Genomic DNA, 14,436 nt, shown 5'->3' on the forward strand with positions numbered 1-14,436 from the left:
ATAATTAATTTCCTGAAAGCTTACCATTTTAAATAGGCATGGAACTACTACTCCTACCTTTTTGAAGAGTAATAGGCAGTAAACAAATCTCGCTCTCCGAACAATATAAAGCAGAAATAAAAGCACTGTTGTTCATCTGAGCATTTTAAGCTGGGACCTTCTGTGAATGAGGCTGGGTCCCGTTTCACAAACCCCTTCGCGGGAGCAGTCTGTTAAACACATTAATGCTACAGAAACGCTCATCTTTTAAATATTTAGTCTGGCTGACTTCTGTAACAAAGCAGTTCTGTCTTTATACTTTGTACCAGGAAACAGGTTGAAAGAAGACAGGCAAGATACTGTTTGCTTGCTAAGCAGGCTGCGAAGTGCTTTGTGAAGGGGTGGATTGTGGGATGTGATTCTGGAGCAGGCAGGCAGGCAGGGGTTATATGGTGCTGTTTTTCATTAGTAAATTGTTTAAAAGTTTGTAGTTATCAATATGCAGGGCGGGGATAATTTGTTGCTGCTTCAAAAGAATTGTTTGTTTAAAAGTTTGTATTTAAAAAAAAAAAAATGACTAATATAAAAAATAACATGTTTTTATACTGGTGGTGAATTTATTTCAATTGTTTTTATATAAATGTCAGTAAAGTGTTATAAAAATAGACATGCATACACTGTGGAAGGTACTCTAATCAAGAGTACCAGGTTCTCTTATCAAGTGTAAGTGGCGTTAACCAGCGATTTGCTAGACTTCTTGCCTCTAGTAGGTGTTCCTCCTAACCCTTCGCTGGGTACAGACCATGGCCTGGACTGTTATAAAAGCAAGTCATGTACAGGTAACATCCCTAAAGTCTAATACTTCATGCTCCATAATAGGGAATAAAGAATTCAAAATATAGTCACTTACCTCCTTTTGCCCCAGTCTCGTTGTAAACCCTGAAGCAAGTTGCTGGATAACCCGTTTAACAATAGTTCATCTTTTTTTAATTATTTTGTGAGTTTTTAACTGAGTAGCGTGCTTCAGTCTCCAAGGTATGGATGTTACAACACTTATTTGACAGCAAAATATTTTAACTGCCAAGACGATTTCCTAGATTAAAATTTTAAAGATATCTATGAACATATACTGATTTACTCTAGTGAAATTTTACAGAAGACTGTTTGTCAGTCACAAGGTTCCTAAGCAGAAGTTGAAGGGGTTACTAATAACTACCTCTTCTCCTAGCTGTAGGGTCTGTGGATTGGGTTTCAGAAAGAAGAGATCAGCACAACTATACTGTCACAATAACAACAAAATCATGCTATAATTTAATTTAATAAATGCATTTTAAGATCTAAGTAACTCCTTACTCCAAACATTAAAAAGTGTTGTGTGTGCATTTTATTTGCTACGGAAAACTGTTACAGCTGCAAAGTACATACTACAAAGCAACAGAATCCTGTGTTGTCCATGCCATGATTTTTGGGCTCTAGTTTGTGTCAGTGTGGAAATTGAAGATCCACGAGACATCCACCAGATATAAGCTTGATATCCAAGTTGGGAGTTCAATATAACCAAAACTGAAGTCTTTACTTCTTGCAGAGATCTGACAGACAGTTCCTGCTTTACCCCTAAGTAGTCTTTCTGAGGCTCATTAAGCAGCAGTTTAACAGTTCAGACAATAGCCATGCAGATCTGTCTCCTCCTTCTGGTGTAGCAGTTTGTTCTTTGGAATTACGAGGATTGAATTTCTGAAAACACAACATCAACTGGTTCTTGTCAAACATGCATGAATTACAGTAGCGACGCAATCATTAAGCTCTATAAAACTCGGCTGGATTGTACATGGTTAAAATTGCCATTTAAAAAGCATCCAGTGCTTGATGGCGAATGAGCTCTGGAGAAATTCTATTGATTTTTCTTGGCCTGTTTCTTTTGGCTGGTAAGATTCCCCACGGTGGGTCAGGGCGCATCGGAGTTAGGGTTGGTTTTGCTTTTCTTGCGCTTGGCCTTGGTAGCAGCCGGAGCCAGCTCCAGAGACTCCAGGCGGTAGGGGCGAGGCTGGGGCACATCGAGGCTCTGTGTGGGAGAGATGGTGCTGGGGCTGAGGTGGGATGTCCCATTACCAAGGGGGGCGGGGTGGACAACTGCAGAGTGTGGAAGAATAGCCGCAAGTTATTACACAAAAAAATAATGAATAAAAAAACAAGTCAAATCTGTAGCAATCGCACAAAACAAACATCATCAAAATGTGAATAGCTATGCTGGTCCAGGTAGGTTTTTAATTTTGTGTGTGTGTTATACATTTGACAGGATCAGCTCAAATATGTATAAGAAAATATATACAGAGAAAATTCCATCTTGCTGTGAAATCAACATAAAACTAAAATTGGCTCAAGACAACATTCAATAGAATATCTTTTGAAAACATACTATACAGTCTTGTTTGTTTATTTTCACGTCCAGTTAATAACCCTGAATACCCCCGCATGCAGTTCTCACCCAGGCTCTTCATGGGGTCAGAGTTGAGGATCTGGGAGGCTCTCTTGGATTTGAAGTAGTTGCTGGCAATGTTCTCACTGTCTCTGCGGTTCAACAGCTGCTTGTAGCGATCTTCTTCCTGGAAGAATCAGACACCACACTAAATAGTGCCATTTTGAATTGTTTTATTTGACCATATTTTACTTTTTACTAATATTACACCTACCCTATACCACACCTGTGTAATGTAACATTCTGGTTTGTCTTCAAATTGCACTTGAGTCCATAAAGTCTCTTTTTGCAGTAACTGATAAATGTGATGTGTTGCTGTAATGTCAATGAGTTAGCCTGAATACAAACCAGCAGAAATTCTCCATTCTCTGCCGAAGAGTTTCTGCGTCCTGACTGCTTTCCCAGACTGCCATGAGCTGGAGGAGGAACCGCTGGAAGAATGGAAAAAAGAAAAGGCACGTGTTCAGAATCAAGTGACGGCAAGATTATATATAGCGATCAATTTGATAAATTAATAAATGTGTCATTTAATCCTTACATAATACGGATATGTACACAAAGTAAAATATTTCCTGCTTCTAGTTGCATTTTCTACCTAGAAATGTCTCTAAAATGATTCCTAGCAGCTACCTGCAGGCAAGGATGTTTTTAGCGCCACCACCTCTGGGAGCCTCCATGTGGCGCTGTCCTCGTCCCAGACGGCCTCGCGGCGGACGCGGTCCATGTTGCTGTAGTTACAGTCTCGACGGACGAGCGGCTGCACGCGCTCCAGGATCTGCTGCGTTAGCTGTCCCTCACGCTCCAGCCGCCGGATTGTAGCCAGGTAATCGATTCTCTCAAACTCGAACTCTGATTGCAGGTCTGCAATCTCAATCTCTGCAGCCCTCAGCTACACACAAAGTGGATTAAATGTAGGGGTGTTAATACAGAGGTCAGCTGCAGGGTTTAGACATGGGATGTGTACATGCAAGGCTAGGTATTCAAAGTCTTTTCCATTTACACATAAATGTTGTACACATGTACAGCTGGTTTCATAGATCCCGATTACTACTATCTTGGATTATTTTACCTAAGGTCAAATGTGGTAGTTCAGGAATAGTGCTAATCTATGAAACCAACCAGCAGTTTTATCCATGTTAAAGACTAAGTAGGAGATGGTTCCAGAGAGTGGGGGCCATGAAGGTAAACGAGCACTCTCCTAAGGGTGGTGCACTTTTGCCTGGGTATAACCAGCAGGCCAGGGACATAGCGGGTCAGCAGGTTCGAGAGAGACTCTGGACCTGTGTGATGAAGGGCCGTGTAGGCAAGCAGAAGAATTTTGAAAGTAATCCTGAACTTCACAGGTAGCCAGTGCAGCTGGGCAAGACGGGGTAATGTGAGCATGGTCTTTACATCTGGTAAGGATCCTGGCAGCGGCATTTTGAACCAGCTGCTATCGGTTTATGACACGTGATGGAAGACCACCATAGAGAAAGTTGCAGTAGTCAAGTCAAGAGGATATGAATGCATGACAGAGAAGGAAAGAAGGAAGGAAAGATATGGACGGACCTTTGAGATGTTTCGGAGGTGATAGGAGGATTTGACTACAAAGGAGATTTGGGCATCAAAGGAGAGGTTATTATCCAGAAGTACACCAAGGCTTTGTACAATGGGGGAAGGCAGCAGCAGAGAATAAGCATAACCCCTTTCAAATCAGTGTTTCTTTTTTAACAAGCAGTTTCCTTTTGAAGTGACTGATTTAAGGCCTGGTACTGCTTTTTTTTTTTCCAGGGTTTTATATAAATGAATTGGAAACGCTGTAATAAATCCAGTTTCAGTAGGTCTAAATTACTGACTCCGTACAGTGAAACCTCATTATTAGGGCCAGTTTGATACGCCTTGAACTGCAAATGGTAGACTTAATGTTGAAGGAGACTTTGTACAGATGTCAATTAGAGCAAATCAGTACTATAAAAAAAGTGCCCACAATTGCGAGGTGGCCTTAAATCGAGGTTTCAACTGTCTGTTCTCTTATGTAGTTTGCTGGATACAAGACCATCTGGTGCTACTCCTACTGTCTCTCCTCCAGTAAGAACACCAGAGGGCGCTCCCTACCTTCGTGTGCATGTCCTCCAGCAGCTTGCTCTTGGCGTGCACCTCCTCCTGGATGGAGTCGTAGACATTGAGCAGCATGCTGTCGCTCTCCTCACTGTTTGCTGCCAGCGCCTCCACCAGCTGCTTCTTGCGCTGGTCCGCCAGGTTCTGTCTCTGCTTGTGCCGCTCCCGGAGCGTCTCGTTGCGCGCCTGCTCCCCGCCCACTACCTCCTGCTCCAGTTGCTGCAGCCTGCCAGGGGGGAACACTGGGCTCCGTTACCATCACCTTCCACAACACTCATTCGGCCACTGAAAGACCCGTAACTGTGGAACGTGGTCTTCTGTGGCTGTCTTATTGAAGTTTCGGGTGAGGGATGGGCCACTAGCCCTTCCTGCCCTGACCTTTGTTGCAGCCATGTCATTTAACTGAACACATTACCTCCATCCAGGCCCTAAACGTTTGGCCTGGTGGAGAATGGCCCCTCCCTGTTTTCAGTTTTAAAAAACTTCTTAGGAAATAACTTTTATTTGATCTTATCGAGACCTCCTGTGTTATGTTTTAAGTTCTGTATATTAATCTGTTGAATGAATCAGAATTAAGATTCCACAATTAACCAAGCAACAGGGTGGACAACAGAGGACCTTGACCACCAATCGTAGTGCACCACAATTTCCAGTGCACACTTTAATATGATAGGATAGACATACAGTATTGCGGGTCAGCTAGTTATACATAAGTCATTTATTTACTGCAGTCACCACCATTTCTAACCACCCAACGGCCAAACTTTACTTGTTGCAATCAACTGAGTAGTGAACTAAAAATGAATATTGGAACACACCTCTCCAGGACCTGCTTGGGGTCCAGGGGGGCTGGTGATGTGGCCCCCTCCCCCTCCTCTATCGCCGCCCCCGCTTCCTCCACACTCTCTCTCTGCACACTGCCAATGTGCTTGGCTATCTGGGGCTGGTTTGACTGCGGCTTCAGAACACAAGCAGGTAGAGACCACACAGTCTGCGGTTAGGCAAAAGCAGCAAAACTAGATGACTAGAGCTGCAATCAGCAACTGATAAGGTAATAAATCAATGTATTGAAAACATTGTAATATTCAGAAGCAAATCATGTTTAGACTTCACAAAAGCCTTCAATTACAACACGAATTTAATTATACATAGTAACGCAATATCTGCACACAAAAAGTCTGTCTTTTTCATCCTTAAAAAATACAAAGCTTTAGTCTAGCAATGACACTGGGTAGCAAGCTATGACAGGCTCCAAATAGGGCATCTGTACGATTAACCAATCAAGAACTGTTTTGCAAAATAAAAGCCATGGTGACAAATAATGAATTCATCTATAATGAGTCTACTGGTGGGCTGTAAGGTTTAAATTCGATTTGATCACTGAAGCAGGTGAAACTCCCCATCAGTAGGGTAGACTGTTTGATGTGCGTGTGAATGCAGCCGCTCTTTACCTTTGCTAAAGACTGCTCTGCTGCTGTGACCTGCAGGGGGACAGCAGTGCCTGGGCGGGGCGGGTCTTCTTCAGAGCTCCCTTCCGCAGTCACAGGGAAAACAAATCAAACAAATTAACACTGTATTCAAATTATTCCAATGCCCTTTCAAAAGATTACCTTTAGTCTAAAACCTGTGTCTTTATAGCAAACTCATTAGCATCAACACCAAAGAAGGCATTAGAAAAATATCTGTTTTAAATCATAAAGTTATAATTGAGAAAAACAATAGAAGTTCATTATAAACTTTTTCCATTGTTGGTGGACTTGATCACTGCATGGCATGTATGCAATATGGGCATCAATGCCCCATTCAGGATGCCACATCCAAATCAGAGTCGTCTGGAGCTTTGTCTTCCAAACACTTGGATGGTATTTAGCAATAACGTAATGTTAATGAATGGCTGGCAGTGATCACCACCTTGTTTGAAAGCAGGGAGCAGTTTTACCAGTGCGTTGAGTGCGTTTCTCCTCCAGCCTGGCCAGCTTGCTCTCAAAGGTGCTCTGTAGAGTAGTGATGTCCTCCTGCAGCTTCACTTTGCACTGCTTCTCAGCGGTATAGTCTGCCTGCACCCGTGCAAGCTTCTGCTCATACTCCTGCAGAACACACACACACACACACTGTTAAAGTCTCGTTGGAGCCAGGTTCACCTCATTCTGCTTCCATCAAAAAATATTTTCCAGTCTTTCAGTCCTGGCAGGACCGCAAGGTCCTGCCTTTATCTTAGCAGAAATCACATTGGAACCTCATGGGACTCCTAGGTCCCAGTCTGAGGTGTATAAGTATGTGTTTTAAAAAAAAAGTTCAATAAAGGACTTCTTCCTTCTTGAATGATATAACTTAATGTCAACAAAAATGATTCCGGAAAGAAAGGGTTAAAAAAATGTGGTGGAAAAACGTATGAGCATTTCAGTTTTCAGAAAGTTCTATTTGATTCAGTAACAGCAAGCAAGGGCAGGTTATGTAAAGAAAAGAAAATTGCAGGTTATCAAGTTTTCTCTGGGAAACTCATCAAATATTCACACATGTATACAGACAGGCAAACCCGCTTAATGTCATCCTCCACACTTCTTATCACTGAAATGTCCTGGCCTACATATAATGGATGTTAATGGGGACATCCTCTTGGTACTGTCACTCTGAGCCAGGATAGTGAATCATTGCGTTTCTATTCATATCTTTATACTGTATGGTAATAACTAGTGAAGCACAGTGTAGGTTTCCTTAATGCTGGATCCTTTTTATTTTTTTATAGCCTGTAAGCATGCAGGTTTGATAGGTGTCATTACATAATTAACTGATAGAGGTTCAATTGGTTCAATCAAGTAAATGAGACTGTTTCAAAGGATCCTGACAGAGTGATGCTGCCCAGAGTAGGGGATCAATGCTTGGGTTATTCTGAATGTAACAGTGACTCGGCTCGTGCCTGCGTTAATAGCATGCACCCTTAAAAAGGGGCCGATTATAAGAACAAAATAGGCAACTGTACTAATGCAATTATAACATTGTTTTTTAAAAACATTAATGAATGCAGGATTTCTGACAAAGTCCCCCCCCCCCCCCCCAATTACATAAATAAAAATAAACCATATACCCCTCCTCCTGTTTACCTTTACAGGCAGGTTTATGTTGCATTTGCAGTGACACAGTGTACAAATTACCATAGTACATTTGGAGCCATTTCTCAAACTAAACATAATGGAAGCAGTGGTACTTCCACCGCACGGGTACAAACAAACAACCTCTTTCACTAAAGGGATCAAAATGATCGACTGAAAACTACAACAAAACAAGCTGACTGTTTTAAGAATGGCAACAGAAACGTTCTTCTCGTTCTTTAATGCAGCTCTCGCAGGATCCTCTTACCTGCCGTATCTTCGCCTTCTCTGCCTCAATATCCACACATGGGCTGGGTGGAGGCTTGGGCTGACCTGCAGGAGGCGCTCCTGAGAGCTTGCTGGTCAGCAGAGCTATAAGCAGAAGAGGAGGACACAGGTCGAGGGGGAGGGGTTCAAAGATTGTTCCTAATGTTTAACATTCTGAAATGTATAAACCCTCCCACTTCATGCCAATCTCTGCAGTCTTATCTCAGAAGCTAAGCAGGATGAGCCAGCACAGCACTTGGATGGGAAACTACTAAGAAACATCAAGTGTGTACCGAACCTTATGGTTCAGAGTTCAAGTTTACAGTGAAGGGCACTTTGTTTTTCTAATCTCGATTTTAAACAGGAGCTGGAGTGTTAATCAGCAATCTGTAATAAAGCAATTCAAACCAGTAATATCTCTCTCTCTCTGCTGGTCTTTAAATGATTACCAACTGTAAGATAAGACAACAATGGGATGACATACATATATTAGCAAGGTATAAATCTGCTGCCCTATTCATGCTACCTATATAATGCATGATCCACGTGCGTCTGCAGCGGTTAGTAAGAGGTTTGATATGTAATCTATTCGACTGATCTAAAAGAAAGCAGATCCAGACACCTCTACTGGGATCATTTTAAATGCATTTTTACTAAATTTCTGTCTGTAAAACTATGTAAAATCTTTTTTGATTTATAAGCAGAGTAGTAACAGTTGACTGTCGCAAATCTGAACTCAGCTATTTTGATTTGACAATCTGAACCATGCTCTCACAATGAAATGCATGCTGACAGCAGCAGTATCATAAATCTATGGAAAGTATTGTAAACATTTACATCTGTGTCTATTTTTTACTAGACAAATGACTAGCCATTTTTATTGTAGCGCTGATTAAGATCAGTACTTTTCACACATTACAATACTGCACCAAGTCCACTGCCACCCTTGAGATGAGTAGCCCTCCACTCACTGGAGAGGCTGGTGTCCCCGATCTGCCCGGTCAGCAGGGCGCGGAGCTGCTTGATCTCCTCCTGGTACTCTCGCAGCAGGGCGTCTTTGGGGTCCTCATTGATCCGGGGCCGGTTCTGGATGCTCTTGGCTCGGTTGGCGTAGCGCAGGGTGCTCAGGCTCTCTTCGTAGTTGTTGTCGGCGGGCGACAGGCAGGCCACCATCAGGGTGCGAGTGTTCCCCCCCAGTGAGTCCTGCAGCATCCGGGTGAGTTTGGAGTCTCGGTAGGGGATGTGTCGGGAGCGCCCGTCCACCAGTGCCGAGATGACATTGCCCAGGGCAGACAGGGACAGGTTGATCTTAGTGGCCTCTCTCAGCCGCTCCCCCGTGGCTCCTGTCTTGGACTGCCGCTCACTGCCAGCCAGATCCACCAGGTTCAGCTTGCCTGCCCGGAGGTGGCCCTCACCGGACTGGTCTAGAGGAGACAGAGGATCTTATAGGAGGTTTGTATTGGAGACTATTGTTAGTGAAAGGGGGGATGTTAAACCAGCAAAAGCCTTTTTTTTTTTTTTTTTCCTACTATAAAATCCATAGACTAATGTTGCTGATTAACAAATGGAAGAAATCCTGGACTGTGTAAGTAAGGGTAGAGGTTTGTTTTTTTCCCTCTAAAGGCTGGTACAGCTGTAAATTAATAAACTGGATAAAGTTCAGTTTCCTAAACTCCAAATATCCTCCATCTATCTGTATCTGATGCAGGGATATTCGGTTCCATTCAACTGTCTAACCAATTAAATTAACATATTAGCATTTTGTAACCAATCAAAGAGCCATCACGAGAAGCCGTAGAGCACTGTTGCTGTGTCACAATACAATACAGCACAGATGCTGGTTAGACGACGCTGGTATGTAGAAAATACTTGAATAAATACTGAATGAATAACCTTGCACTGTACACATCCCATGTATAAACACTACAAGCTGACATCTATATTTTATACGCTTATCTTTCAAAAGATTAAACATCAAGGTACGATTCTAAATGTTTAACATCCTTGCTCAAATCCTTTAAGTGATGGCCCGACTGGCTGTATTTGTACTAAGTAGCTGAAGCAGCTGTTAAAAGCAGGTTTCACTGTGTTTATCTACTTGGTGTATGCAGTTATAAAGCAGTAGTAAAAAGAAAGTGTGGGGTAGTAGTTCAGTCCTCCTTACCGACGGTGGAGATCTCCAGGTGGATGGTGAAGATGGAGTGGGAGCGGGACGAGTCCTTGTTCATCAGGGTGTATCCCACAGACCGGTTCTTCCAGCCCTGCTCCATGATGCGCTCGCACTCCCCCACACTGTGTACTGTGTGCAGGGACAGCTCCTTCACGTACACCCCCTGCTCCGGGTGCTCCTTCAGCTGAGGACACAGACACACTGTCAACTGCTATCACAGTATGTGTGTGTGTGTGTGTGTATGTATGTATGTATATATATATATATATATATATATATATATATATATATATATATAAGGTTGTTAAAGCATTTCGTGGAAAGCTTTGTGTATGTCATTGTCCCTTGTCGCCTTATATATATACATTATATATATGTCATATTATATATATATATATATATATATATATATATATATATACACACACCATACATATACATACATACATACATACATACATACATACATACATACATACACACACACAAATCCACTTGACCTTGCACTAATTCAAATCCAACGTCACAGTGACCAGGCGAACGGCACTGTTCCACATTATGTCAGCATTCCTAAGCAGGACGTTGATCTAAGTAAAATAATTTTCTGAATTCAGCTTCAGTTTAGGGGTAAACATACTTTATTTTCCAAACTTGTTATTTTACAGAAGTTGCTGTGAACGTTACCCATGCGGATGTGTGTGGGATAATAAGAGCAAAGGACATAGCAGCACTTTTTATACAGCTCAGTGAGATAACCCAGCAATTCAAACAGTCAGAATGTGGTAATAATATTCCTCCACTTAAAATTACACCACTGCAAGTCAGTGTCACCTATTACTGTGCCTGTGCTGTCTCGTCTCCAAGCAACAGCTTCAAGCTCTCATTATAATCTTGCTGGTTGCTGTGGAAACCAGGCATGACGAGGATTTGCCACAAAGGGTTCAGAACTTGGCATGAGCATGTTTTATATTAAAAAAAAAAAAAAAAAAAAAAAAAAGTTACTACAAAAAAAGTCATCAATTATAAATAACACAGACCTGTTCCCTTTGTTCTCTTTCATTTATAAAAGCAAAAGAGGATGTCTCATTAGAGACTTCAAATGTGCATTGTAGGCACATTTAGATGCAGACATGAACTGTTTGTTTCATAAATGTTTCACTTCACACCTATGAACTTGACCAACCCACATTCCTCTTCAATACAGTTATTTACAGTACATTATAAATAACATTCTGCTTTGTATAGCTCCAGTAATAATTAATAGCAGAACAAGCTTTACAATCGTGTATCTGAACAGCATCTGGATGCTCAGAGGGGTGTATTCAACAGACATAAACATCAACAGAATTTAATACGGTCATTACTGAAAACATTCAATCTAATCACTTTTTCGTGAAAACGAGCACCTCAGTGAATGAGTTTCTTTAGAGTATTTTAATTCATTCTTTGCTGGCCTTCCACATGTTTCATTAAACAGGATGAAGCACGTTCAAAATGATGCAGCCAGAATGATTACTCATACCAAGTGTATCCCTCACGTTTTTCACTTTTGAAGGTCACTACCAGCTTCCAGTGAAACACTGTATTGATTTTAAATACACAGTTTTGGTTCCTTTCTATTTGCACGATTTTCTTTTTTCTTACAAACTGCCTTGTACTTCCAATAAAGGACTAGGTAATATCAGGGACTGGATTAGAAAGCTCTGGTGTGAGGGTATTTAGTTCTCAAGCTTCAGTTTGGAACTCACTTCCAGATTCTATTCACTCAATATCCATCCATCCATTATCATGAACTGCTTAATCCTTTACAAATTATATATACAGTCTTACATTTTTGTTAAGGACCCTGAAATGCTTGTTTTTGAATGAAACATTTAAATGAAATTGGTATGGTATTTCTTGCTGTCACACATAACACTCCAGGGAGTAGCTTTAATTATTAGAATGGTGGCGTTATTAGGATCCACCACCATTTAGATCAATTGAAGACCCTGATGTGTAGTTGTAAACTCATCAGACCTCAGAAGCTGCTCTGTGATTTAATTCCATCGACAAGCCAAGTTCTCACCTCCAGCTTCTGTTTAGTGTCGTTCCCGAGAAGGTCTCGGATTTCCTCATTGTAGATTTCAAGGTATGAGGCTCTCACGAGGAACTTTGTATTCTCTGCACACTGTAGACAATACAAGAGCAGGAAGAACGATTAGCACCACAGTACAATACAAACATGTCTCCTGCAAAGGATGTAGATTACATTCAAGTGCTATGATGAAGTAGGTTACCTTGCTAACTAACCTCACATGTGCAGACTGCTCCTTGGCAAATGGTGGGCACCAAGTCCTACCATTTAATCACAATTGGCATATACAGCAAAGAAACAGAGAGACTATTTCTGCACTAAAAAGACATTTAGGCCAAACAATGGAATTGTAGATACTTAACAGTAATACTGAAACCATCCAACTGTAACAGTCTTGACTGAATCTAATGGATGTGTTGTCAAGATATCTCAATGTTTGCAAACCCTTTGGCTAATGCATCAGTTAAGACTGGAAGCTCGCCAAGGCCATGCTTGTTGAGGATGGTAAAGACAGAAGTGTCTCAGGTTTTAAGATCACTCCCTGCAGTGCTGCACCTGAATGCTCTCAAAGATGTGCTCGAAAGCTCGGGGGATGACTCCCCTCTGGGCAGGGGGGTCCGTGATCCCCTGCATGGTAAAGGACTTCCCACTGCCCGTCTGTCCGTACGCAAAAATGGTCCCATTGTAGCCTTCTGTTACCCCCTGCAAAACGAAATCAAGACGGGAATCAAACCTCCAAACATCAAGGCTTTGCATAACCATCTGGTTACTTCTCCTGGTTTTGCTTCAAATTAATCAACTGGTAAGTTACAATGCAGCAAGTTAGGGTCCCCACCTCAAACAATATACCTTAGAAAAACATACCTCAAAATGTATGCCCTGTAGATCAGGAATGGCACTTCTGTCATATTGGCTGAGGACCAGTCAACAGGGTAGAAAATTATGCATAATATTTTTTTAAATGTACAGTATAACATAATATGTGTCGTTTTACTTCAAAGTGAAGCCATGTGCATGGTGCAGCATCCCCTTTATCTAAAGATCCACTGTTAAATATTGTGACGAGGGGCTTTTACATAGGGATAACCACTTCCTCTGTAGTGATGGCTGTGGGTAACAGTCAGCACATATTGTTCCCAAATGTATAATAACACATTATAAGAAATACAGACAAATAGACAGACAGACATAAACAATCATGGTTCACCTCCACCAGCAGGTACGCGATCTCGTTGTACATCTGTTCCGTGGTCTGATCAGTGTAGTAGGTCCCGTCGAAGGTGAACTGTTTGGGCGGCTCATTCGTGGCTCCCGGCTTCTGGATGAAGCACTGGCATCGGGCGCTATCCATAGTCACCGCCGCTTTGCAGTTCAAAGCCCGCTCCCTTTCATTCATTGGGCGACATCGGACCACTACCTTTACCGATTCGGACGTCATTCTTACCCCCACACCGCTGTGTCGTGCAGAAGCACACTGCCGAATGAATATAAAAGGTACAACCTGCGCACAACACGGCTTTTCAACTGGCTAGAACTTTAAGTAAAATAAAACAAGAAACTGAAGGATCATTATAAAGACGCTCTTTTAAAACTTCTAAGATGTTCTTGTAGATTTCCTTATCAGTTAGCTAAATTGGCATGCGCATATAGACAGATAGATAGATAGATAGATAGATAGATAGATAGATAGATAGATAGGCACACTGAGATCTATTGAATTCCACCTTTTCCTTGATATGTAATGTGTTGATTCTGGTGGAGTTAGTAAGTTAACTTAATAATTAGGTTTTCTGATTGTTATTAAATTAAACAGTACAATTAACTGCAAAAAAATTAACACATTGCAGCGGTAGCCATTCCCACCCTACACGCACCCTCTCGATATCTCTGTTTTCAGAACCAGTGACCAAGATTTTCAAGAATACACGACTTGCAAAATGCATGCGTCTCTCCCAATAAAAAAAAAAAAATTGTTTGAATTTTATCGCCCTCTCCAAACCACACAACTACAACGAGAACAGCGTCCGCTCCGCCTCTCTTCGTATAGATTATTAATTCCAGTCTTCGCAACTCATCCCCAAAATTTCAACCCCGTTGTGCTGATCTGTCCAAATAAACAGACCCGGCTGCTCAACCCCACTCCGGCAGGTTAGGGCCCTCCTCCCGTGTTGCCAGGCAACCACAAACTTCAGCAAAGACGTCACTAAACCAGTCAGGGATCTCTAAATTATTTATAGTGTGTTCTACACTACATCGTTGCTTTGGTCACATATATATATAA

General features: G+C 41.8%; 1 protein-coding gene across 1 annotated transcript; it reads right to left on the bottom strand.

Annotated features, from left to right (window-relative positions):
- Positions 1-588: 588 nt before the first annotated feature.
- On the bottom strand, positions 589-14,342 carry LOC121328603 (kinesin-like protein KIF17). The gene is made up of 14 exons (XM_041273428.1): positions 13,363-14,342; positions 12,711-12,857; positions 12,147-12,248; positions 10,073-10,262; positions 8,880-9,332; positions 7,910-8,013; positions 6,492-6,639; positions 6,004-6,083; positions 5,371-5,510; positions 4,550-4,778; positions 3,086-3,344; positions 2,804-2,886; positions 2,465-2,582; positions 589-2,109 (listed from the first exon to the last, which is right to left on the bottom strand). The coding sequence occupies exons 1-14, from the start codon at positions 13,591-13,593 to the stop codon at positions 1,925-1,927; spliced, it is 2,469 nt and encodes an 822-aa protein (XP_041129362.1). The 5' UTR covers positions 13,594-14,342; the 3' UTR covers positions 589-1,924.
- Between the last annotated feature and the right edge of the window lie 94 nt (positions 14,343-14,436).

This window comes from Polyodon spathula, chromosome 16 (genome assembly GCF_017654505.1).
Source record: "Polyodon spathula isolate WHYD16114869_AA chromosome 16, ASM1765450v1, whole genome shotgun sequence".
Lineage (NCBI taxonomy): Eukaryota > Metazoa > Chordata > Actinopteri > Acipenseriformes > Polyodontidae > Polyodon > Polyodon spathula.

Bases quoted from the DNA above. Each gene is read 5' to 3' on its own strand.
- LOC121328603 (XM_041273428.1), bottom strand. From the start codon at position 13,593: ATGACGTCCGAATCGGTAAAGGTAGTGGTCCGATGTCGCCCAATGAAT. The intron at 2,887-3,085 runs GTAGCTGCTAGG...CCATTCTTCCAG, and splicing joins AAAAACATCCTTGCCTGCAG to CGGTTCCTCCTCCAGCTCAT. The intron at 2,110-2,464 runs GTGAGAACTGCA...CACACTCTGCAG, and splicing joins TGACCCCATGAAGAGCCTGG to TTGTCCACCCCGCCCCCCTT.